At 51.6% G+C, this 22,482-nt stretch overlaps 1 protein-coding gene across 1 annotated transcript in view; it reads left to right on the forward strand.

Moving 5' to 3' along the window:
* The window catches only part of SLC29A3 (solute carrier family 29 member 3), a 42,542-nt gene extending 23,534 nt beyond the window's left edge, over positions 1-19,008 (forward strand). Inside the window, exons 3-6 of the mRNA XM_019745985.3 lie at positions 876-958; positions 8,051-8,277; positions 12,618-12,780; positions 17,664-19,008. Coding sequence (XP_019601544.3) covers positions 876-958; positions 8,051-8,277; positions 12,618-12,780; positions 17,664-18,318 — 1,128 coding nt within the window. The 3' untranslated portion in view covers positions 18,319-19,008. The remainder of the gene's footprint in view (positions 1-875; positions 959-8,050; positions 8,278-12,617; positions 12,781-17,663) is intronic.
* Positions 19,009-22,482: the final 3,474 nt, after the last annotated feature.

Genomic DNA, 22,482 nt, shown 5'->3' on the forward strand with positions numbered 1-22,482 from the left:
GTGACCAAAGCCAAGATCTGTCAACCCCGTCCAGTTCTTCTTTTTTTTTTAAGACAGGTATATTGAAATATAAGGTACACACAGTAAAATCCACCCTAATGAGTAGACGGTTCTCTGAGTTGTGAAAAACACGTCCATTGTCACACAGCTTCCTTCACTGTAAGTTCCAGCACATTATCATGAGGACTTCTTCGTCTTGTCTGTGGCCTAATGTACTCTTTGTCTCTGATACCCCTAAACTACTTCCAGGAAAGTGCCCTTTTCCCTCATCTTGGCCAGTGTAGGAGCCACTTCCTAAAGTGGCTTTGACCTTGGGTAGCAACTCTATTGAGGAAGCCAATCCAGAGTCAGAACAAAGTTTCCCTGCAGGAATCAGGGCTTGGTGTATTCCTAAGAGGCCTCACTTGTTTGCAAGAAAGTGAGAATGTGGTTGAGTCATAACAAAACCCATCTGGATAATTCTGAAATTTGACAATGGGCTAAGAAGACTGATAGGGGAAAATTTTCTTTGTAGGCACACATTGAGTCCTGTTCCCATTGCCTCTCCCTCAGCGGGAGCAGGTAGATTAGGAGGGAGCATGGGCTTCAGAGCCTTGGGGACCTCTCTGAGGGCAAGGACAATGTCTTTTCCTTCGTTATGTTCCTAGCAGTTAACACAGCTCATACTGGTGTCTGTTGAGTGACCGAGTCACTGATCTTAGGCTGGACATGTGGCAGGACCATGCCGTCCTGGAGTAGACTGACTCATCACTGGGAGGTATCTGAAGACAGCGGGGAGAAGACCCACCAAGAAGGGCCCTGTCTCTGTGCTCGGGTGGGGGCGCTCTCCTCCATCCCGAGTGACCTCAGGGCCCTCCTCGCTTATGTGCTTACAGAACTACTTTGAGAGCTACCTTTCCATCGCCTCCACCGTGCCCTCCGTGCTGTGCCTCGTGGCGAACTTCCTGCTTATCAACAGGTAGGCCACTTTCCTGCCTCGGGCCTGACCTTCACTTCCACCCTGTCCCACTCCTCTTTTTTCCCCCGGCTGCTGCTTTGCTGCCTGCTTATTTAATGGTGGCCACCAAAGTGCAAGGCAGGCAGCTCGGACTCCTCCGTGAAGATTGAGAGGTCAGATCAGTTACCTGGAGGCCTTGCCAATGGAATGCCCAGTCAGGGAGCTGGACTTGCACTTTCTAGCCACACTCTCTGACATTGTGTCAGCAGCCAGCAAGCAGCATGTGGGGAAATGTGTCTTCCGCATTCCTCTGGGGGGAGAGGGGAGCCTGTCTGTCAATAGCTGCCTGGGCTGCAGGCTTTGCAGCCAGGAGACACCACGTGGATGGCGGGGTGGGACCAGGAAGCAAGGCTTACGAAAGCTGGTCTTCCAGGCATTTCAGAGAATAGTAGGAAGCGAAGAGCCTGGCATCCCACAAGTCCTGCTCTGGCTCTGTGGGAATGGGTCACAGTGCTAAGCTGGTAACACCAGCTTGTGTGTCGACCGTGGAACTTCTAACACTGTGTTAATGAAGGAAGGGCTGGGAGAGAGCCTCCATCTGGATGCACCACGGAAGAAGGAACGAGTTAGGACACAGCCAGGCAAACTAACATGGCACTTAGACCCCACTGGGTGGCTCTGGTCGTCTATTCTCTATTTAGGTTTGCAAGGACAACAGCCCTAGCTCCTTTGCCTGCATTTCCCCTAAGCTACCTCTAGGTGATAACAGTGGCTGCTTTATTATTCAGAAGCTTGGACTTTTCTTGGGCACAGCCTACTGAAACCTTAGATCTCTGATGGCAAATCTGAGTTTTACCTAACTCTGTTCAATTTGTAGTGACTGCCTGGATTTCTGGTTGAACAGGATTCTAAGACAGGTCTGGCCTCAGGGTGTGTGCTGTGATCGATTAATGATGTCTGCTCTGAGCACAGTATTAAAGAGGGCAGCACATGTGCCTCATATGTACTAAGTAAGCCTGGGTAGACCAGTCTTTCCAAACATAATATACTATGGGGCTATGCCAATTATCTGTTGTTGCACAGAAATGATCCCAAAGCATAGTGGCTTACAACAATAACAGTAATTAGTGTCTCATGATTCTGGGAGTCAGCAGACTCAGTTAGCAGCTCTGGCTTGGTGTCTCTCATGTGGTTGCAGACATCTAGGGCCTGAACTGCTGGGCCTCCTCCGGCATCTTTCCCTCTGTCTGTCTCATCTGTCCCCATGGTCTCTCATATGTTGGCCTCAGGTACTAGGACTTTTCATATCATGACTGAAGAACAAGTATTCCAAGAGACAAGGCAGAAGCTATGTGGGTTTTGTAACCTAGTCTCTGCAGTCATACGGTGACACTTCTGCTGTATTCGACTGGTCAAGGCAGTCACAAAGCCTCCTCGGTTTCAAGGGCATATAGACCCCACTTCTGATGGGAAGAATGTTGAAGAATTTGCACTCATCTTAAGACCAAAGTGCAGGCTGGGAAAGCGAGGAGGAGGACGGTGCTCAGATGGCCTGAGGGCATTTAACCTGCTTCCTCATGCCTCCCTCAGCCCATGGAGCTGTTTTCCGTGTCCTAGCAGGTGGGGTGTAGCCTCCAGAGACCCCAGCCCTGGAGGAGGTGGAGGAATGGAGGCAGGAGCAGAGCCAGGTGTCCCCTTGGCACTGTCAGCCCCTGGAGGGCAGAGCTGGGATCCTGGTCGTGACTCAAAAGAGAAGGCATGAGGCGAGGAAGGGGATGGAAGAGGACGACAGGAAGACGTGACAGAGCCATGTGGGGAGTCCCTTGGCCTCTCACTGCCCTCTCTCCTCTCCAGGCCTCTCGTGATCCTCTCTGCCCCCTCCACCGGCTGGCCATGGGGACGGGTTTGTCCAGCTGGGTTAGCCCAGGCTCCCATTAATGAGAGCTCCTGCCCCCTTTTAGATCTGGAGTCACTCTCTGAACCATAACAAGTGGGTGACTCCTGGTGCCCCCCTTGTTATATCATTTAGGGTGCACAGCAACCCAGGAAGGAGTTGACATTACCCATTTTCCAAGTGGACATCCGGAGATGTGCCCAAGACCACAGAGCCAATAAGGGGTGGCCTGAGCTGGCATCTTACCTGGCACTGCCTCCTGGCACTGTGGTTGGAGGTTCAGCAGGTTGGCAGCCAGTCTGGGACCGGGGTCAGCTGTGGCAGGGAAGGTCCAGTCAGGGACCTGGGAGAATAATCTTGAGTAGGAGTAATTAGCACTCCTGAGCATCCATATTCTTTAGAGGTGTTCTCGCTAATCCTTGCAACAGCCTAGAGCAGGAAACATTTCTTTGTTTTACAGGTGGGAAAACAGGCTCACAGAGGCCACATGGCCCATAAGAGGGTGAAGCCAGGATTGGAAATGGGACCCTTCTCCCCCACATCTGTGCTTGGGCCCCCTGCCTCCTAGTTCCTCAGCATTGCCGGCCCCTCCCTGCAGCCAGAGCCACACTGCAGACCTTCACTAAGCCCATCTCTACCCTGGCTTCTCACGGCTAGAAGGAAGGAGGTGGTTAGGAAGGTCTGGGTGTGTCTACAGTGGGGGTCATGGGCCACCTAGGCAGCACCCCCACCAGGTTGGGTGGTGAGCTGGCTCTAAGGGCTGAGCATTACAGGGCACCCTCCAGAAGGGGCCAGCCCACCCCAGGCCTGCCCTTGCCCTTTCCTGGCTCCAGGAGAGGAGCGAGAGCAATGTGAGACGTGCTCCCAGGCCTCCGTGGAAAGACGGTTTGGGGCTAAGCTCTTTTTATTTAATGTACGAAATTGAAATGTCTCCTTTTCTCGCCTCCTGGAGAACCCTGGCTTTCTCTGACTGGCTCATCCATAATCGCCAAGTGTTTTATTATGTTAAATCTGCGGCATCATAAATACTTATGAGGAGGATTTACATCTGGGAGACATATGAAGAAATCAGTCCCCTGGGGCCCTGAGCCTTCACAAGCAGGGAGAGTGGGAGGAGCTGGCAGCCTGGGCACAGCTGGCAGCCCTCTCCAAGAATCTCACATCAGTGTGACCTGCCCAGGGTACCGGGGCTGGAGCAGTCACCTTGGCCTTCCTCTGTCCCAGAGCAGAACCACCAACACCAGGGCAGCACTTGTCTAGACTTGCCCTAAAATCCCCGCAGTGTCACCATTCCCTGCCTGGGGGTGGGAGAGGCAGAGTAAAGCCAGTGTGTCCCCAATAGTGCAGGTGGGGCGGGCTTGCATGCGTGCCTTTCCTAAAGCTTTATGAGCATTGAAAACAGCCCCAGGCGAGATGGGGGGGCCGTGGAGGACCCTCTCAGAGGAGAATGGGTGATGCAGCCTGCGATTTGCTGGTGAGGAGCAGACCTGTGCAGGTGAGGGGCCTTATGGGGGAGCAGAGACAGGTTGGGAACTGCATGGCTTTAGTAATGCGCGTGCCATTCACCTTCTCATCCCCTACTCTTCCCTTGTCTCCAGCTCTGGGGGCTGGGTAAGAAGCCCCCCACCTCTTTCCAAAGCAACCTTCCTGTTCAAGCAACTAATTACCTTGTGATGACAGGCCCAGGGGAGATGCTGCGAGGCTAGCAGCATTCCTGGGCTGGACTTTTTCAGCAGTGTCTGTGAGGAGGTGGTTAGAGGCAGAGGCCGTTCCCAAGGCTGGCTGGTCGCGCTGCCCGTGCTCACAGCTGTATCCTTGCCGTGCTGAGGGGGTGGAAGCAGAGTGGCTGGGAGGCTCAGTGCGAAAGCCACCGCTGCACTGCTGATCTCCTGGCCCGTCAACCTGTGCATCCAGCAGATGGTTACCGGGTGCCTACCAGGCCCTGTGCCAGCCCTGGGGACGCGAACTAGACAGGCCCTGTCCTTATATCTTGTGGGTCCTGTGCCTTCTTTCCCTAAGAACTGTTAAAACTTGGGGGCGTTTGTCCCCAGCCTCCTCTCCACTTGAATGTCTTCAGTTTTAAAGCCATCAGTTGGAAGGGTCCTGAATGTTATCTTGTCTCGCTTCTTTTTCAAGATAAGGAACTGAGACCCAGAAAGGTTGAATGTTTGCCCGAGGTCACACAGTGAGCTGGCGGCAGAGCGAGGCAGGGCCTGTCTCAGGCTCTGTGACCCTGCTGGCTCTTATTTTGGGAGCAGGTGGGACAGCTCCAGCTTCTGGAAACGGGTGGGGGTGCAGTGTGGCAGGGCTGAGTGTGTAAGATAACCCTGAGCAGAGGTGAGGTCTGGCCACCAGTCTCCAGGGCACCCGGTGGGCACTTACATAGACAGCTGGGGACCTCAGGGGTCAGGGGCTCCATTGGCTGCCCACCAGCTTCTTCCCAGGCCTAGATTCCTGCAGACCCTGGGAAGGTGTGTCTTAGTGTCGGGTTCCCCAGAAACAGACACAGGAACAAGGATTCCAGTGTGAAGAGTTTATTTGGGAGGTGAAAGCAGAGTAGGGCAGGGAGACCAGGGAAGGAAGGCAGCCAATAAAGAATGCTTTGTGCAGCTAGTACCCACAGAGGGTGACTGAGCTTGACCTGCCCGAGGAACTCTGGGGTCCACTGTGGAACATACACCCAAGAGGGCGGTAGCTGGGCTATTTATCTCCCCAGTCCCAGGCACTGGTGGAAGGTTGGTCTTAGGAGGTGTTAATTACCTGTCACTTGCAGCCTGACGCCTAGTAAAAGGGAGGGCACATTGGTAGGGCACCCACAGCTTGTAGGTCCCCAGCTCGAAACCCTGACGTGCCTTTTTGTGTTATTATAGGTAGCACTCTCGGTAACAAACGATGGGGACACAAAAAGGATTTTCTCATTCTTTACCTGGATAGTGAAAGTAAGGTCTGCCTTCTGGCACTGCTGGGTCTAGGGGATTGCAAATGTCCAGAGAGCTCTTGAGCCCTCCCCTGGCCCTGCCTATGTCTGCTGGGCTTCATCCAGAAGGTGTCCTCTCCCCCATGCAGCTGGCCAGGTGGCAGCCCGCAGCCCAGACAGCCAGCAGCCCCGACAGACACAGCCAAGAGGGATCTTCTGTCTGCCTTTCAGTCCCAGGAAGGACTCACTGGCCCTGCCTGGCTCATGTGTGAATCCCGGACACAACCCAGTGGCTGGCATACTCTGGGATACTCTGATCGTTTACCCATCATTTGTGGCTGGCCAGACACCTCCCCAGGACAACTTGGCGTAGAAGAAGGCATGTTCTTGTGGGGAGGGATGCTGGCAGACAAAGACTGCACGACCACTCCATGCCCCACCCTGGGCATCAAGTCCTGGCACTTACCCTGTCCTGGACAGGGCCCCCCAGGATGGGCTTCATTCTCTCCAGCCTCCTCTGCTCTCAGTCTCACCTGCAGCCAGAGGCCACGTGGGTTCCCTGGATGTGCCACGCTCTCTCTCACAGCCAGATACACCTTGTGCCCCAGCTCAGGTATCACCTCCAGAAAAAGCCTGTGCAACTTCTCAGGGTGGGTTTTGTGCCCCTTGGATGTCCCCAGATGTGCTGTGGCCCTTTTGATGAAGCGCTTTGCACACTAGAGCAAGATGCCTGCCCCATGTGTCTCCTGTGTCCCGGGCATCCAGAAAGCGCTTGACACACAGCAGTTGCCCAGTACATACTTGTGGAATGAACACAGCAGAGAGGATGCCTGTTAGCAGACAGCCATGGGTTGGGCTCAGCAGACCTGGGTTCTCATCCCGGCTCCCCACGGACTCACACCATGACCTTGAACCATCTCTTCACTTTCTTGGGCTTCCTTCTCCTTACAGAGCAGAGGCAGCACCTGCTTCCTTCAGCCAGAGCAGAAGGAAACTCAGATTAGCCCGGGGCCACAAAAGCACTTTGAGAAATATCCTTTCTTGCTTTTTATGCTTTTTATTCTCATCATTTCACCCTATTTATGTACATATACATTTTTCCTATCTTTCAAGTCTTTCTTTTTCTTATACCCCCCAAAAATTGTGTATAACTAACCTGGCTTTTCTCCCAGCTCCCACCCACTGGTTAACAAAAAAAATTAACTTCAAACCCAATCCAGTTAAAAGCTTAATCTAATCTGATGATTTAAACAGCCTCTTTTGATGATGTTCTCTCTCCTTGAAATAAAAATTCACTGTGTCTCAGAGAGCCAGCCTTCCCTGCTTCTCCCTGCAGGGCGGTGTCTGGGCAGGTTGGGGGCTGGGAGGGGCATAGAGTCTAGTGCTGGGGTGGGAGGTGGAGCTGGCCCTGGGCTACACGAGCTTGGCATCGGCTGCTGCCCATGACAGACAACACCATCCCAGGAGAATCCTGCCCTGGCCCTTGTCTAGACCACCTGTATTTCCTTCATTCCAGAGGAGGCACTAGAGTCATTCTGAGAGCACAGGCTGCAGCCAGACCTCCCGGGTTCGCGGCCGAGTGACCTTGAGCAAGTTGCTTAGCCTCTCTAACCTTGGTGTCCTTATCTGTACATGTGGGATAGGTCAGAATACCTATCAATAGAGCCGGTGTGTGAATTCAACAAGTCAGCATATAGGAAACGCATAGATGAGTACCTAGCACAAATTAAGTACTGAGTGTTTGCTATGCTGCTGCTGTTTTTCTTCTGTTCTCTTTCCTCGCCCCCCCCACCCCCACCTCCACTGCTAAATACTCCACTGGGGAAGGAAGCCCAGTGGTGGTTGCTCTGTTTAAACACTGGACAAAGCCAGCAGGAGCTCAGCCCTGTGGCAGGAGGAGGGGTGAGGGGGCTCTCCTCAAGAGCCCTCATGTTCTGTCCTTGAACCTCACAGCAAGACAAAGACCAACAGTGTCTGCTGACCATTTCCCCTGAGCGGACACTGTTCCCGGCACTACACCTTCTCCCCTCTGGAGAGCCTCACGGCCACTGCTCGGGCAGATCCCGTCTCCTCCCGGTCGTGCAGATACAGAAGCTGAAACCAGAGCGACTGAGTCACTCTTCCAAGGCCACACAACTAGTGAGCCAGGAAGGGCAGGATGCAGACCCAGGCCTCTTGACTGCAGAGTGGATAGTCCCACCCACGGAGCTTACCTGCCGCTTCCCTTAAGAGCGTTCAGCACCCCCAGCCCAACATGGACCCCCCCGGGGATCCCTAACCACTTCTGGCATCCTTGCCCTAGAGTTCCAGTTCATGTCCGTGTGCTGGCCTCGCTGAGTGTCATGCTGGCCATCTTCGTGGTGATGACCGTGCTGGTGAAGGTGGACACCTCATCCTGGACCCGTGGCTTCTTCGCTGTCACCATCACCTGCATGGCGATCCTCAGTGGCACCTCCATCGTCTTCAATAGCAGTGTCTTTGGCATGACCGGCTCCTTCCCTATGAGGAATTCCCAAGCGCTGATATCAGGTAGGAGCTGGGGTCCAGGCAGCCGGCCAGATCTGTTCACTGGGGGCGTGTGAAGGAGCCAGAGGCGAGCCTGTGGCCGCCCTTCCAGGAAAGGAATGAAGGGTTACGTGTGTTTCCATTAGCTACCATTATGTAACAAAGCACCCCAGAACTTAGAGCAGTAACAGTTGTTTCTTTCTGCTCACAAACCTGCGATTTGGGCAGGAGTTCATGGAGACAGCTTTCCTCTGCTCCACACAGTGTCAACCGAGATAGCTCAATGGGGACCAGGGGATCTACTTTCTAGATGGCGTGCTTGCTGGCTGGCACGTTGGTGCTGGCTGTTGGCTAGTTCACCCAGGGCTGGGTCAGCCACTGGCTGGAAATGCAGCCAGGGTTCCTCTCCACCTGGACCCTACCATGGCCGTTTGGGTTTCCCCATGGCAGGGTGTCTGGGTTGCAAGAGCAAGGATCCCAAGAGACTCAGGTGGAAGTCTTCCTTTTATGACTTAGCCATTAGGGTCCCTTCCACCATAGCCACAAGCCCACATAGGGTTCAAGAGGAGAAAACACTGACCCACACGTCTCAGTGGGAGAGTATGACAGTCCTACTGCAGGAAGGACAGGTGGGAGGGGGGACAGAGTTACGGCCACTTTGGAAAACATTCTGGCTACCAGCAGCCTTTCCTGACACAGCATTCTTTTCTCTCCTTCCCCTTTTCTCCCCCTTTCCCTGCTCCTGTCCCCTTCCCTTCATTTTTCCTTTCCCTTACCGTTTTCCTCTTTTCCTTCTTTCCTCCCTTTTGTCTTGTCTTCCTTTCTAATTTTATAGAAGACCAGCTGTGTGCCGGGAACACAAAGGTGAACGACACAGCCTCTCAGGAGCTGACAGCCTAGCAATTGCCTCCGCTACCCTGAACTTTGGCATTTTATGGGCGTGCTGAGGTGTGACTTGGGCCAGCCCCCTCAGCTGACATTTTGAATCTGAACCTAAGCCTGTTGTGTAGCCCTTAGCAGTTCTGTTTTTACCCAGATGTCCCAACAGGATAAAAAGGAGCTGGGTCCGTAAGACTCTGTGCTTTCCCAGGAGACCACCACCCTTTAAAGCAAGACCGCGGGCTCAGCTGCTCTGTTCGGCATCTCCGCACGTCCCTGTCCGGTATAGGAGTGCTGTGAGCATTTGCCCACTTGAGAAGAATTTCACAATGAATCTGCTGTGTGTGTGCCCATTCGTGCATAATGCCAGGTAGTGTGAGGCGGGGATGACAAATACCCTGACAAGAATATATTTCCACTCCCACGCCAGTGCCAGACATCGCTAATAGATCTATATCTTTCCTCCTGAGCCTCTAAATCCTTCTCAGCACAGCTCTAGAAGCAGTTACTGTCAGCAGATCCGAGTTCAGATGTGACCTCAACTCTGTCTGCCATTTTTGATAGAAGATTAGGCTTCTGTCTCTATCCTGGGGAACCCTTGGGCCTGAAATAAAATTTAAAAAATGGAGCCCCCGCTAAGGTTCCTGTATACAATCGTATGCCCTAGCAATGCTCCAAGAAGGAAATGGCCACCAAATGCTGGCTCTCATCCCTTCTGTCACCCTGGTCTTAGAGAGAAGCTTTTTCCCCTCATCTCCCTCCATCCTGTTAGAGGCTATATTTTTCAATGTAACATCAGCTTTGCTGGTTAACTCTTCAGGGGCCAGTGCCCAAATACACCTTTTATGTTGGCAAAGGGCTAGTCAGGTTCATCTGGCCACCTGTGAATCTTCTAGGGAAGGGGACTCTCCCGTGAACTTGTGAAAAACTGTTGAAATCCAGTACTCACATGTCTATTAACTGCCCTCGGCCCTCAGCCACTGTTATCACTGCGTGAGGCCATGGGCACCCATCACCCTGGAAAGTCCGAGGTGTCCCACTCTCCCAGAGGCCCCCGTGCCACCTCCCCAGCCCCCGTTGTTTTCCGTCCAGATCTGCCCATCTGTGAATTCTGCCTGTGTTGGCATCTGAGGAACAATTCATTCATTTTGTGCTGGTGTTTTTTTAAACCCCTCATTTGCATGTATTTCCATAACTGATGAGATAAAAGTAGGGAGTCATGAAGGATGAGCTCCCGGAGGCCTGGTTTGTTGTTGATGATAATATTGTAAATTCTCTACAAGTTGAGAAGAGAGAGGAAAATCAATAGGCAGTGATGTTAGAGCTCTTCCTCGAGGCAGCCGGAGAATGTCTTACCGAGTTTAACCCCAGTTCTTACAAAATGCCCAGGTGGGGATTACAGCTTCTCAGAAGTTGGCAGCCTCTTGGCAGGGTTTACCCTGTTGCTGCTGCTTTGATGTAGGAAGGACAGAAATAGCCAAGGACCTAACTGGGAATCTGAGAGGATTTATATGGCACATCTCTCTGCCAGGCACTGTTCTGAGCACTTTACACATAATAATCCTTTTAATCTTTGCAACAGCCCGAAGAGGTGAGTATTATTAACATCCCCATTTTACAGATGAGGAAACAGAGGCACAGAGAGGTTAAGTAACTTGCTGAAGGTCACACAGCCAGAAGTGGTAGAGCCAGGATTGGATTCAGATGTTCTGGCTCTTGAGTCTGTGTTCTTAATCACTATGCTAACTTATATTTCTTTGCCTTCCCCTCAAATTCCAACCGCTGGCTAATAGAGCTCATATTGACAAGGCTGGGGAGAAAGGCTCATCCATCAGGGCCACGAGCCATTCGCTGCAGAGCCACAGAGCTATCGGGCAGAGTGGGGGTGACGCAGTGATGGCAGACATCATGGGGGATGAAGGCTGGAACCGTCCCTCTCCCACTTTTGCTCCGTGCATCAACGGGCAGAAAAGTGGTGCCTGCTCAGAGCTACCTAACAAAATAATGACAAAGCACTTCACGCCCACACGGAACAGTTTGCCACTTGCTGTGTGCCGTCAGCCACTTCTTGCTTTCTTGAGAATCGCAATTCATTCATTCAGCCAATCAATCCAGCCTAGTCCCCAGACACCATCCTGATACTAATGGTTGTGTCTGTGTATTCAGCGCTTTTCCCACTCACTGTCCCACTTCCCCCTAACTACGGTCTCATGCGATGATAGGATGAGTATTAGCCCCATTTTCCAGGCAAATAAATGGAGGCAGAGAGGAGTAAATGATCTGCTCACACATACAACACATGTAACTGCTGACTCTGGGCTAGCACAAGTGGCTACCCATGGTTGGAAGGGTTCAACAGAAAAGCAAGACACGTCTCCTCTCCCAAAAGCAGCTGTGTGATTGTGGCAAAGAAGGGAACTGGCATTTGTTGAAAATTTGCTAACTGCTGGGCCCTTTCCGAACATCATCCCCATTTTACAGATGAGCAAACGATGGCTCCAATCAGTCACATTCGCCCCCAGGTCCCAGTGAGCAAGGGGCAGAGTCAAGGGTCAGACATACATCTGTTTGGTTCTTGGACCCCTGGATCCGTTTCTTTGTTAGGAGCAGTGAAAGGTGTGGTATCACATGGTCACATGTCAACAGAGAATATTCCCTGTAGTGAGGCGGTTACATGCATGTGAGTGTGTATGTGTGTAAGTGTGTGATAGCATATGTGTGTCAGTATATATGAGTGGGTGTGAGTGGGTATATGTGTGACTGACGTGTATGTGTGGATGTACATGTATGACAGTGTACGTGTGCATGTGATTGTGTGTATAGCGTATGTGTGTGTTGTGTGTGGGCATGTATGTGTGTGCGTGCACATGTGTGTTCACACGTGTATGCGACCACTGCTGCCATGAGGTATAAGGTAAGTGCTGTGAGCTCCTGGGTGGGTGGCACAGGGACTTTGTCACCGGTAAGGACTCTTCAGATCCGATAGCCTGGTTCGGAGGCAGCAGGAGAGCCTGTGCTAGGACATTCCTTTAGCCTCTTCCCTGGTTTGGTTGGTGGAGGGTTTGAGCCATGGACATGGGAGAGGAGGAACTCTCTGAGATGTCCCGCCCCTTGAATCTGAAATTTCTGACTCCACCAGCAGGACAATAGAGAGAGATGGAGGGTCAGGGGTGGGAGGTGAAATCAGGGATCAGGCAGAACATTGGCGGCCATTTGCCACCTCTGACAGCAGCCTCTTCAAAGCCCATCAGAGAGAACCTGGGCCCGGGACATGAAAACCGATACCCTCTTAGAGAGCTCACGGCAGCAGAACCCCTCCATGTTTGCCAAGGCTCCAGGACCCTGTGAGAACTGCAGCATTTTTCTCAGCAGGGAGAATTTTTGTCTTGGTTCTGTTAAACCCGAGCAGAGAGGGGGCGGGCCTGAGACACAGGGAAGATGGACCCACCCCTGACCTTTGCCGTGGTGTCCTGTTTTCTCCGCAGGAGGAGCCATGGGCGGCACCATCAGTGCTGTGGCCTCCCTGGTGGACCTGGTGTTGGCCAGTGACGTGACAGACAGTGCCCTGGCCTTCTTCCTGACTGCAGACGTCTTCCTCGGACTCTGTGTTGGGCTCTACCTGCTGCTGCCCCGGCTGGAGTACGCCAGGTGAGGCCCCCTCTCGGTTTATTCTTGTTTTATGTGTGGTTACCTCTTTATGTTATTTAGTGGCATTCTTCTGTCATCTAATTAGATGGTGTGTTTGTTTCCTTGTTTACTGCCCATCTCCCCACTGGAGTGTGAGCTCCCCGAGGGCAGAAATTATGTGGATTTTGTTCACTGCTGTATCCTGGTGCCTTAAACTGTGCCTGGTTCATAGTAGTTGCTCAATGCATCGGCCAAAGTTTTTTTGAGAGGTTGGCTTTGTGCTGGACCCCCAAGCAACTGGAGTCCGCAGATTTTCGGACAGGGAGGGCAGGTGGTGGTAGTGGGACCTGAGGGATATGAATAATGAATTAATAGCTCCATTCCCTGAGCACCTCCGCTGTGCTTACATTGTGCTCCAACTGCCTTCATGGATCTTTGCTCATTTAATGCTCACGACTGTTCCTCGGAGGTTGTAGCGCTGTGATTTGTCATGATTGTTACCACTCGCATATGAGGAAACCTGGCGCAGAGAGGTTGAGTGGCTTGCCTGGGTCCCACAGCAAGTCGGGATTCAAACCCAACTCGCAACCTGTTTTTTCAACCACGGTCTCTCGGGCCCTCTCCCCACCCTGTGGGACCTCTTTTCCTGCCTTTGTCTCTCTCTTGCTTTCTCTGTCTCATTTCTTTTTCTTTCTTGCTTCCTGTTACTCTTTTGAAAACAACACTTGACTTTTCCTTGCATTTTGTTCTCAATGTATTTTCATATCCATTATGCTATTGGATGTAAGAAAGGCAGGAGTTATGTTCTCCATTTTATAGGTGAAGAAACTGAGACGGAGAAGGCCAGGTGATTGGCCTGTGGTCCCACAGTGTGGGGGCCAGCAGAGCTGGGGAGGGGCGGGTCCTGGCTCCGCCCTTCTCCACAGGAACCCATTTGAGATGCTGGCACTGAGCTAAGCCACTCATGTATACATTGTTTTTGTTTGTTATCCATGACAACCGTGCACAGTTGTTACTGTATTTTCCCATTTTACAGATGAGGAAACTGAGGCTTTGGAGAGTTAACAGACATGCTCAGGTTGCCCACCTGGTGAGTTGCAGGCAGGGATTTGAATCCAGAGCTGTCCCCAGAGCTGCACCCTTTCCAGCACATCCCATTGCACCCCTGGCTTGTGACTGTGAGGGTCTATCCTCATGGGTCATTCCCCCTGGCACCTTGTCCCGGTGAGAGAGTCACCTTGCTAATCAGCAGAACCCCAATTCCACCGGGGCAGGTTACTTTCCCAGTTAGGGGATTGTTACACCTTCAGCCTCAGTGGCCTCAGGAGGATAAAAGGGGCCTGAGTGACTTGAAACTGTGGACCCCAGTATCCCAGGCAGCTACAGACCCATGAGCCTGCCCATCCCCTCCCCTGCCCCTTCAGGGCCACCATCAGAGATTGCCCAGTTGTGCTCCATGACAGTGTCCCTGTGAATCCCGGGTGGGTGGGGGGCTCTGGCTGGCTCACTGTCCCCCCAGCACCCCATACACTGCCTGGCTCCTTGTCACTGTTGATTAAGTTTTCTTGAGTCACTTAATGAACAGAAGGCAGGACGTTCCTGCCACTTCTTCTGCTGTCTCTCCGGGTCCTGTTTCAGAGTGCTTTGAATGGGTCTCTTTCCAGTGGGGTGGCCAGCCTTCTGTTTGCCTGGGATTGAAGGCGTTCCCAGGACAAAGGGCTTTCGGTGCTAAAACCAGGACAGTCACAGGCAAACCAGGACAGTTGGTCCCCCTGGATTCCAGTCTCACTTGAACAAACCAAAATCCTTCCCAGCTGAGCACGTGAGACAGAGAACCCCCAGAGCTATGCTGTCTGTGGAAGCTTCTATTTCTTTGCTGATTAATACTTCGGTGAAGACTTGGGTTTATAGAAACTCAGCTGAGCATGGAGCTTTAGAGAGAGCTGTGCTCTTGGGGCTGCTCTGACTAAATCTTACCTAAAAGGGAACCCACAGGTGCTGCACCAGGATGGCTGGGCTGGGCTGCCCTGTTCCCCCTGGGGGAACTGAGCCTCGTGCAGTGTTGGAAGCTGGTAACCATAGTAGGGTGAGATGAGACAGTGAGACTTGGAAGAACTTGTGAGGAAGAGCTTTGGCCAGAGGAACTTGGTGGGGAGCTTCCTGAGAGCAGACTTAAGGCAAGGACTTGACACTGAGAGAGGGGGAAGTAAGAATATTTGTTTCTTTAAATAGCGATTGTGAAACAAGACAGGGTTCAAGGCCGAAGCACCCTGCTCAGCCTCACATGGAAATATGATTCTGGGGAGGAATCTTCCCACCACCCCGCTGGTTATCTGTAGGCTTTTAGGATGGGAGGTCTGGCAGGGATCTCAAAAGCTCATGGTTGCAGAACCCTTCCATTTACAGAGGAGGAAACTGAGGCCAAAAGGAGGGCATACTTGGCCTAAGGTCACACGGAGAGGCAGAAGCAGGACTGAAACCAGAACCCAGCCATTACCAAGCTCCTGTTCTCTTACGCTCAGCCCACACCAAGCCTTCTATTTGAGGTATCTTACTACAGTTAGCCCATGTCTCCTGGTTTTCAGATACCCAAGGCCCAGAGAGGTTGAATGACTCAGGCAGGGTCACACAGCAAGGCATAGTGACCCAAGCCTTTTCTACCTTGGTCAGAGTAGCAAAAATTGAAAAGATTGATAATATTCCATATTGAGAATATGGAGGGAAAGACGCTTACAGGCTTATCAGTTCTTTCAATAATTATGTTTTGAAGGGCTACTCTATGCCTGGAGATTTAACTGGAAACAGCCAAATGTGGTTCTTGCCCCAGGGAGCTGTCTTCTATTAAAGGAGACAGATGATCAACCAGTAAACTTAACACAATGATTGTAAATTGTGGTCAGTTTTTTTTTTCTTTTTTCTTTTTTTTATTAGTTTCAGGTATACAAAACAATGTAATAGTTAGACATTTATCATTTTATCATTTATATCCCTCACAAAGTGATAACCCCTCTCTCCCCATCTACTACCCCTCTGACATCGCACACAGCCATTACATTTCCACTGTCTCTATTCCTAATGCTGTACTCCGCTTCTTGTAACTATATATATATATAAAATTGCAGTTGACATTCATTATTGTTCAGCTTCCGCTTCAGGTGTACAGTGCAGTGATCAGGCATCTACATCATCCCTGAGGTGGTCTCCCTAATGGGACAAGTGTCCATCAAATATCCTACAAAATCTTTACATTATTGATTACATTCCCCAAATTGACTTTCATATCCCCATGGCCATCTTGTGGTTACCGACTGTGCTTTCTAATCCCCTCACCTTCTGCCTTATCCTCCCCCCCATCTAGCAACCCTCAGTTTTTCCTCTATGTCTCTGAGGCTGTTTGTGATTAGTTCATTCATTTATTCTATTCTTTAGATTCCGCATATAAGTGAGATCATGTGGTATTCGTCTTTCTCTGTCTAACTTATTTCACTTAGCATAATGTTCTCTAGGTCTATCCATGTCGTTGCAAATGGTAAGATTTCATTCTTCTTTATGGCTGCGTAATACTCCATTGTATAAATGTACCACAGTTTCTTAATGCACTTGTCTACCGATGGGCATTTCAGTTGTTTCCATGTCTTGGCTATTGTGTATAGTGCTGCAATAAACATAGGGGTGCATAAATTTTTTTGAGTTAGAGTTTTGGATTTCTCTGGATAGATAGCTAGGAGTGGAATTGCTGGGTTATAAGGTAGTTCCATTTTCAGATTTTTGAGATACCTCCATATTGATTTCCATAGTGGCTGCACCAATCTGCAATCCCGTGGTCAGAAATAAACAGGTGCTCTCACAGAGATTAAAAGCACGGGTTACTTTAGTTATGGTGGGTGGGTCATATAGAGTAGAAATAAATTAGTCCTTCTGTTTGGAGAGCAATTCATTAATTAATATCTATCAAAAATTTAAAGGTATAAACCTTTTGATCCAGCAGTTCCTCTCCTAGAAATCTACCCTACTGAAATACTAGTCTATGTGTGCAAGGATTTATGTATAGGGATATTCATTGCACCTTTATTTGTAGTAGAGAAAAATGGAGCTAACCTAAATGTCTGTCAGTAGGGGAGTAGTTAAATTGTATATTCATACAGTGAAATGATATGCAGCAGTGCAACAGAGAGACAGAGCCCTGTGTCCCATGTGAAAGCATGGTTACACGATACTTTTGAGACAATTGTGTGTATGCATTTATGTATAATAGTTATGATGTATTTATAATTTATGAATTTAGAAATTATACTGTTACAGAAAGTTTTACAATGGTATATATGTTTGATGCCATTTTTGCTTAAGAAATGTAACTGGGGGTAGGGGTGGGGGCGGGGTGTTTGCATGTGCATGGACCAATATACATCAGATTTTTAACCATAGACGCATGTAAGGAGTGAGACCAGAGGAGAGAGTTCTCGTTCTATATCATTTCTCTTCCATATTCTTTGGGTTCATTGTATCAAGCATGTGTTACTTCTATAATTTTAAAAATTTGTATTTCAGAATGCTATTTTATGTCCACCACCCCTCTCCCCCAAACAAAACAAACACAGACTGGAACCCAGGCTCGCCGTATAGTGGTCAGAGCTGGTTTTCTCGCTCCCTGCTCAGGGTACGACCACCATCACTGAACAACAGGTTGGAGTCCAGCCTTTCAGGCAGCACCAGGGCAGGCAGACCAGGGACTGTGCTATCCTCCCCCTGGCACCCGGCTGCACATGTCACCTAAGCGCATCCGGGGGCTGCAGGCCATCAGGGGCGGGGCTTCACATGCTGGGGCTAAAAGTCCCCTCCCTTGTCCTTGGAAACCCCAACTTTTCTTTCTGGAGCCCTCTGACTGTAAGCCTGTCCTTCTGCAGGTACTACATGAGGCCTGTTTGGCCGTCCCATGTGTTTTCTGGTGAAGAGGAGACGCCCCAGGACTCTCTCAGAACCCCTTTGGTGGTCCCTGAGTCCAGCGACTCCATGACACCACCCCTCCGCCCCATCCTGAAGAAGACGGCCGGCCTGGGCTTCTGCATCATCTATCTCTTCTTCATCAGCAGCATCATCTTCCCCGCCATCTCCACCAACATCGAGTCTCTTGACAAGGGCTCAGGCTCACCGTGGTCGACCAAGTTTTTCGTCCCCCTCACTGCCTTTCTCCTGTTCAACTTTGCCGACCTGTGTGGCCGGCAGATCACAGCCTGGATCCAGGTGCCAGGGCCCAGAAGTAAGGTGCTCCCCGGGCTGGTCCTGCTCCGGACTGGCTTTGTCCCCCTCTTCGTGTTCTGCAACTACCAGCCCCGTGTCTACCTGCAGACCGTGGTCTTCCTGTCCGATGTCTACCCCATGCTGTTCAGCTCCCTGCTGGGGCTCAGCAACGGCTACCTCAGCACCCTGGCCCTCATCTACGGGCCCAAGATTGTGTCCAGGGAACTGGCTGAGGCCACGGGAGTGGTGATGTCCTTTTACATGTGCGTGGGCTTAGTACTTGGCTCAGCCTGCTCAGCCCTGCTCGTGCACCTCATCTAGAAGGGCCGATGGCAAGAGTGTCCGAGCTGCGCCATGGTTGGGAGCATGGTGAGATGGGCAGGATGTGCCGAGAGGGCTGGCGTGGGGCTCGGTGCAGAGAGCAGAGCACACCGGGGCCTCATCTCTCCCTAGGGAGCTGCTGACCCGAGCCGTCCCCATGCGAGGCAGAGACATTCCAGATACTTTAACAGAACACTCCTAAGACTTGTGAAGACCAAAAGACATCTGAATTAGACACAGTTACACAGTCACAAAGTGGGGTATCACTTTCCTAGCTGATGGTTACATTCCGCCTTCCTTTATAGCCCCTTGGGGCCTGTGTTGCCAGTATTCGACTCAGTTAAGAGGTGAGTGCCAAAACCCGCCTTTGCCTTCCAGCTGACAGCAAGACGTGAGAATGCTTACCTCTCCCTGACCAGAGGGGTCTCCCTGGAATGGAAGGCCCACTGGGGTGACCAGTCCTCAGGCCCAAGCCCCAAGCCCCAAGCCTGTGCCCTGCGTTCTGTGGGTGAGAGAGCACCTATCCATCAGACTGGGAACCCCAGAAAGACGAGCCTTCCAGGAAACCTTATTCCCTAAACTCGGACTCCAGAGAGGCTGCCTGTATGTCAGCGCTGGGTCTTGTAATGTTGATGTTTACATCGTGGTCATTGTTTCAATGGTGTAATAAATACCTGGGTGTATAACGAAGTGTCTGTATTAGGGTCTTGGCAGGACGGAGTGTACTCAAAATGGGTAACTTGAGGATATTTGAAAAGTGGGTGTAGGAACTCTCAGGGGTTATGTATTATATCTCAGAACTAGTAATAGGCCATTCCACCCCAGGCCTCAAGGGGTGGAGGCTGGGGCCCAGCCTACCTGCTGTGACCTGCGGGAGGTAAATTCTCTCCTCTCTCCCTTCCATCTCCTCCCAGTCCCTGTGACCCGAACACAGCCAAGGAGCAGGCGGAGAGGGTGGAGAGTGGGCGGAGGCGCAGAAAGTAGCCGTCCTGCCCAGGGCCTCATCCAGAGTGGGGACACCAGCCCCTCCACTTTCATAGGGTTATTTGTTACTAACACCAGTAGAACTCTGAAGGTTTAGTCAGCAGAATGTGGTGTTTCTTTGTCCTGGTTTGTTCTGGGTAGTTGTGTATTTTGAAGCTGTTGTTTCAAAAGGTAACCCTCCGGTTCTGTCGTTCTCCCCCTCCCCCATTCTTAATCGCCTGACATGAGCAAGTCCTTTCTATTTCTTCAGGTTCCACAAGTCGTCTGCAAGCCTGTTTCTTGGGGGAGCAGGCTGGCTTGGGAATGAGAGAAAGAAAGGAACTAGAGCAGAGCAGGAGTTCTCTCCCAAGAGTCACGCAGAAAGAACCGAGCTTGCCCTCAACAGGTGGCAACGCTGAGAACCATAAATCAAGTACCCTGGCTGCATGGTGTCCTGCAGACAGCTGACATGGTGTCCTGGGACGCCGTCGGTTAGGCACCCAATGGCAGCAGCTCACGTTCCCTACCATTGCAGGCTGATGGACACTCTTTCTCTTTGGGCAGAGAATTGAAGAGGACACCCTTGAAAGATTTCTTGAAACTTGATACCTAAAAAAAGAAATGAAAAACGTCTTAAAACAAATTCTTCCCTTTCCTTTCCCTTGCAGGAGCCTGAAACCTTCCCTCCCCACATCCCTTGGTTTTTGCACTGCCTTTGCAATGCTGTTGATCATTTGGGGCATCCATCTGGCTGGTGACTCATTTTTATCTCAGGTGTTTTACAAATGGGCAGCATGTCTGCTTTAAAGTAAACAGCAATCTCTGAGCTCGGACACGGGGACCACCCTGGAGCTCACGGAGACGGAATAGTGGGGGTCTTGCATGCTCAGTTAAAGGGGGACAGCTTTCAGAAGTAGAGGAGGTGTCCCTGTTAGTGAAATGATCTGAAATTATGGCGGAGTGAAGGGGGGAGAGGGTGGCCAGCTGTGATGGTGCAGCTCTGGGGGAGGTTAGAGGACAGACTGCCTCAGTGCAAGCTTCAGTGGGGGAGGAGGGCTGTTCTGAGTTGGAAGGGGCCAGCTGCTTGGCTGGTGGAGTTCCTCAGGCTTTTGCCCACTGTTCTTTGTCACTCACCCTAGTGGGCTTTCACAAAGGATCCTTCCTTCCCAGGGAGGGAGGAAAGAAAATAAAAATACATCTCCAGGTAGAGGGGCAGGCGGTGAAGGTCAGGGGTTCTTGTCCCGCAGGCACTGTCATAGCAGCTCATGGGGGTTGGTGGCTCCAGGTCTCAGGTCTTGTGACCCAGGCAGGCTGGTGGAACTAGATCACATGTTTTGGGGAGTAAACAAAACTTGCTAAAAAGAAGGGGAGTTTCCAGTGAGGGTGGGGAGGTCCCCATAAGGTTGCCTTTGTCTGTTCTCTGATTTAATCCCAAGTGGCAGTTTTTAGTGCATGTTGTATATTTCCAGATGATAACACATTTTCATTTTCCTCCTTTCTTTCAACAAAGAAAGCCAGAGGCAGCCAAATTAGTTGACGCTCCAACTAGGATGTGACAGGTACTTCTAAGAGAATGCTTGTTTCTATGTGCGTGGGCACGTGCGGTGACTTGAACCCGGGGTGGGAATTACTAGCAAAGACCCTTCGTCCTGCTGTCTTCAGGTGCTCCTACGAGAAGATCAGGGCCTCCTGCTCAGCTCGGAGGTGACGTGGGAGGAGGTCACTGCAGGACCCCAGCTTCTGAGGTCATGTAATGTTTTTATAGAGAACGCCAAGTAGGAGAGACGGGGCCAAAAATCAGTTGAGAAGGTTTTATTCCAGCGGACGTTCAATTTGAAGCCCAGTGCTTATCTCAACTTCGTGGGCTTTAGGATTGAAAGCGTCTGCTATTCATTTTACTATCATTGCTTCCTTGGTGGCTATGTCAGGGCCAGTTTTGCCCATGGCCTGAGTCTCTGCTGCCCACCACCCCCTGGCTGAGGTCGGTCCAGTTCCCAGTCCAGCTTTGACTCTGGTGGAGGCAGGGACTAGTCATGTGGCCACAGACTCAGAGTCCAGGGCGGCCTGTCCGTCAGATGCCCAGACTCCTGCCTAATGCTGCCCTGTGCCAGGTGCCTTACCTGCATGATTTCCTCTGTCTGCAGATGAATACAGAGAGGCTCACGGAGGTTAAGTAACTTACCAAGGTCACTCAACTACTAAGTGGCATAGACAAGAATCCAGCTGGATCTTCCTTAACTCATAAGGCCTTGCCCACCCTGCCGTTTTGCTCCCCTGCTCGAGCCCTCTCTCCTTGGTCCTTAATACCTGTCATCCCTGTTCCTCACTCTATGGCCTGCCTGGAGTGTTGTGCCAAGTACATCTATTGCCCAGAACCCTGGCCTGGCTCCGGCCTGAGCTGACCTGACCAGTGCAGCTGGCCAGAGCCCCTGCTGGCATGGGCCCCCAGGGATCCTGGCCCATTTTCACCACTCCTGTCGGGTTGGGATCTTGGGCTGCTTTCAGGCCGCGCCTGCCCCATCTAGTCCAGTCTAGTTCCCAGTCCCTGCCCTCCTAGTTCCACATCCCCTCCCCCACGCCAGCCCTTGCTGCTGAGACCCGCCCTGCCCCCCACCCGCCCCCCAGCATCGGTGCTGCTGCAGCACCTGTCTTAGGATCACGGGTTGTAACACACAGGACACAGCCTGTGTGAGTCACATAGACTTCCTGAGCTTGTTTCCTCATCGATGATGGGGATGACAGAAAGTCCCGGAATAATGACTGTGCTATGCCAGTGAGCCAGCCTGCCACACCCAGTCAGGCCCACTCCCCAGCCCACATGGGCACAGCTGCACCAGGGCTCAAGGCCTTTGTAGCAGGGTGCACACCCTCTGCTCCCACCCAAGTGTCAGCCACTCAGGAGGGGTGAAGGCAGCATCAGCCTGAGAGGATGACCTCAACTTCAGGCTGCAGTGAGCTTGCCCCCGAAGGAGAGCAATGAAGACGGCCGTGTTCTCTGCCCCTCGAGACTCCAGCCAGCTGACCCACGGGCCTGTGCACCCCACTGAGAAGTGCCCTTGGTTAGGAAGTGAGAGGGAACTCAGGGCCTACAGCGTGGGGTGGAAGAGTAGATAGTCATAGGTTTTAGGTGCACAGACCGAGGTTGGAATTCTGGTTGTCACGCGGGGGACCCTGCTCGCTGCGCCATTTGTCGTGCGGGGC

Source organism: Rhinolophus sinicus, chromosome 15 (assembly GCF_057876585.1).
Source record: "Rhinolophus sinicus isolate RSI-liver-muscle chromosome 15, RSI-T2T, whole genome shotgun sequence".
Classification (NCBI taxonomy): Eukaryota; Metazoa; Chordata; class Mammalia; order Chiroptera; family Rhinolophidae; genus Rhinolophus; species Rhinolophus sinicus.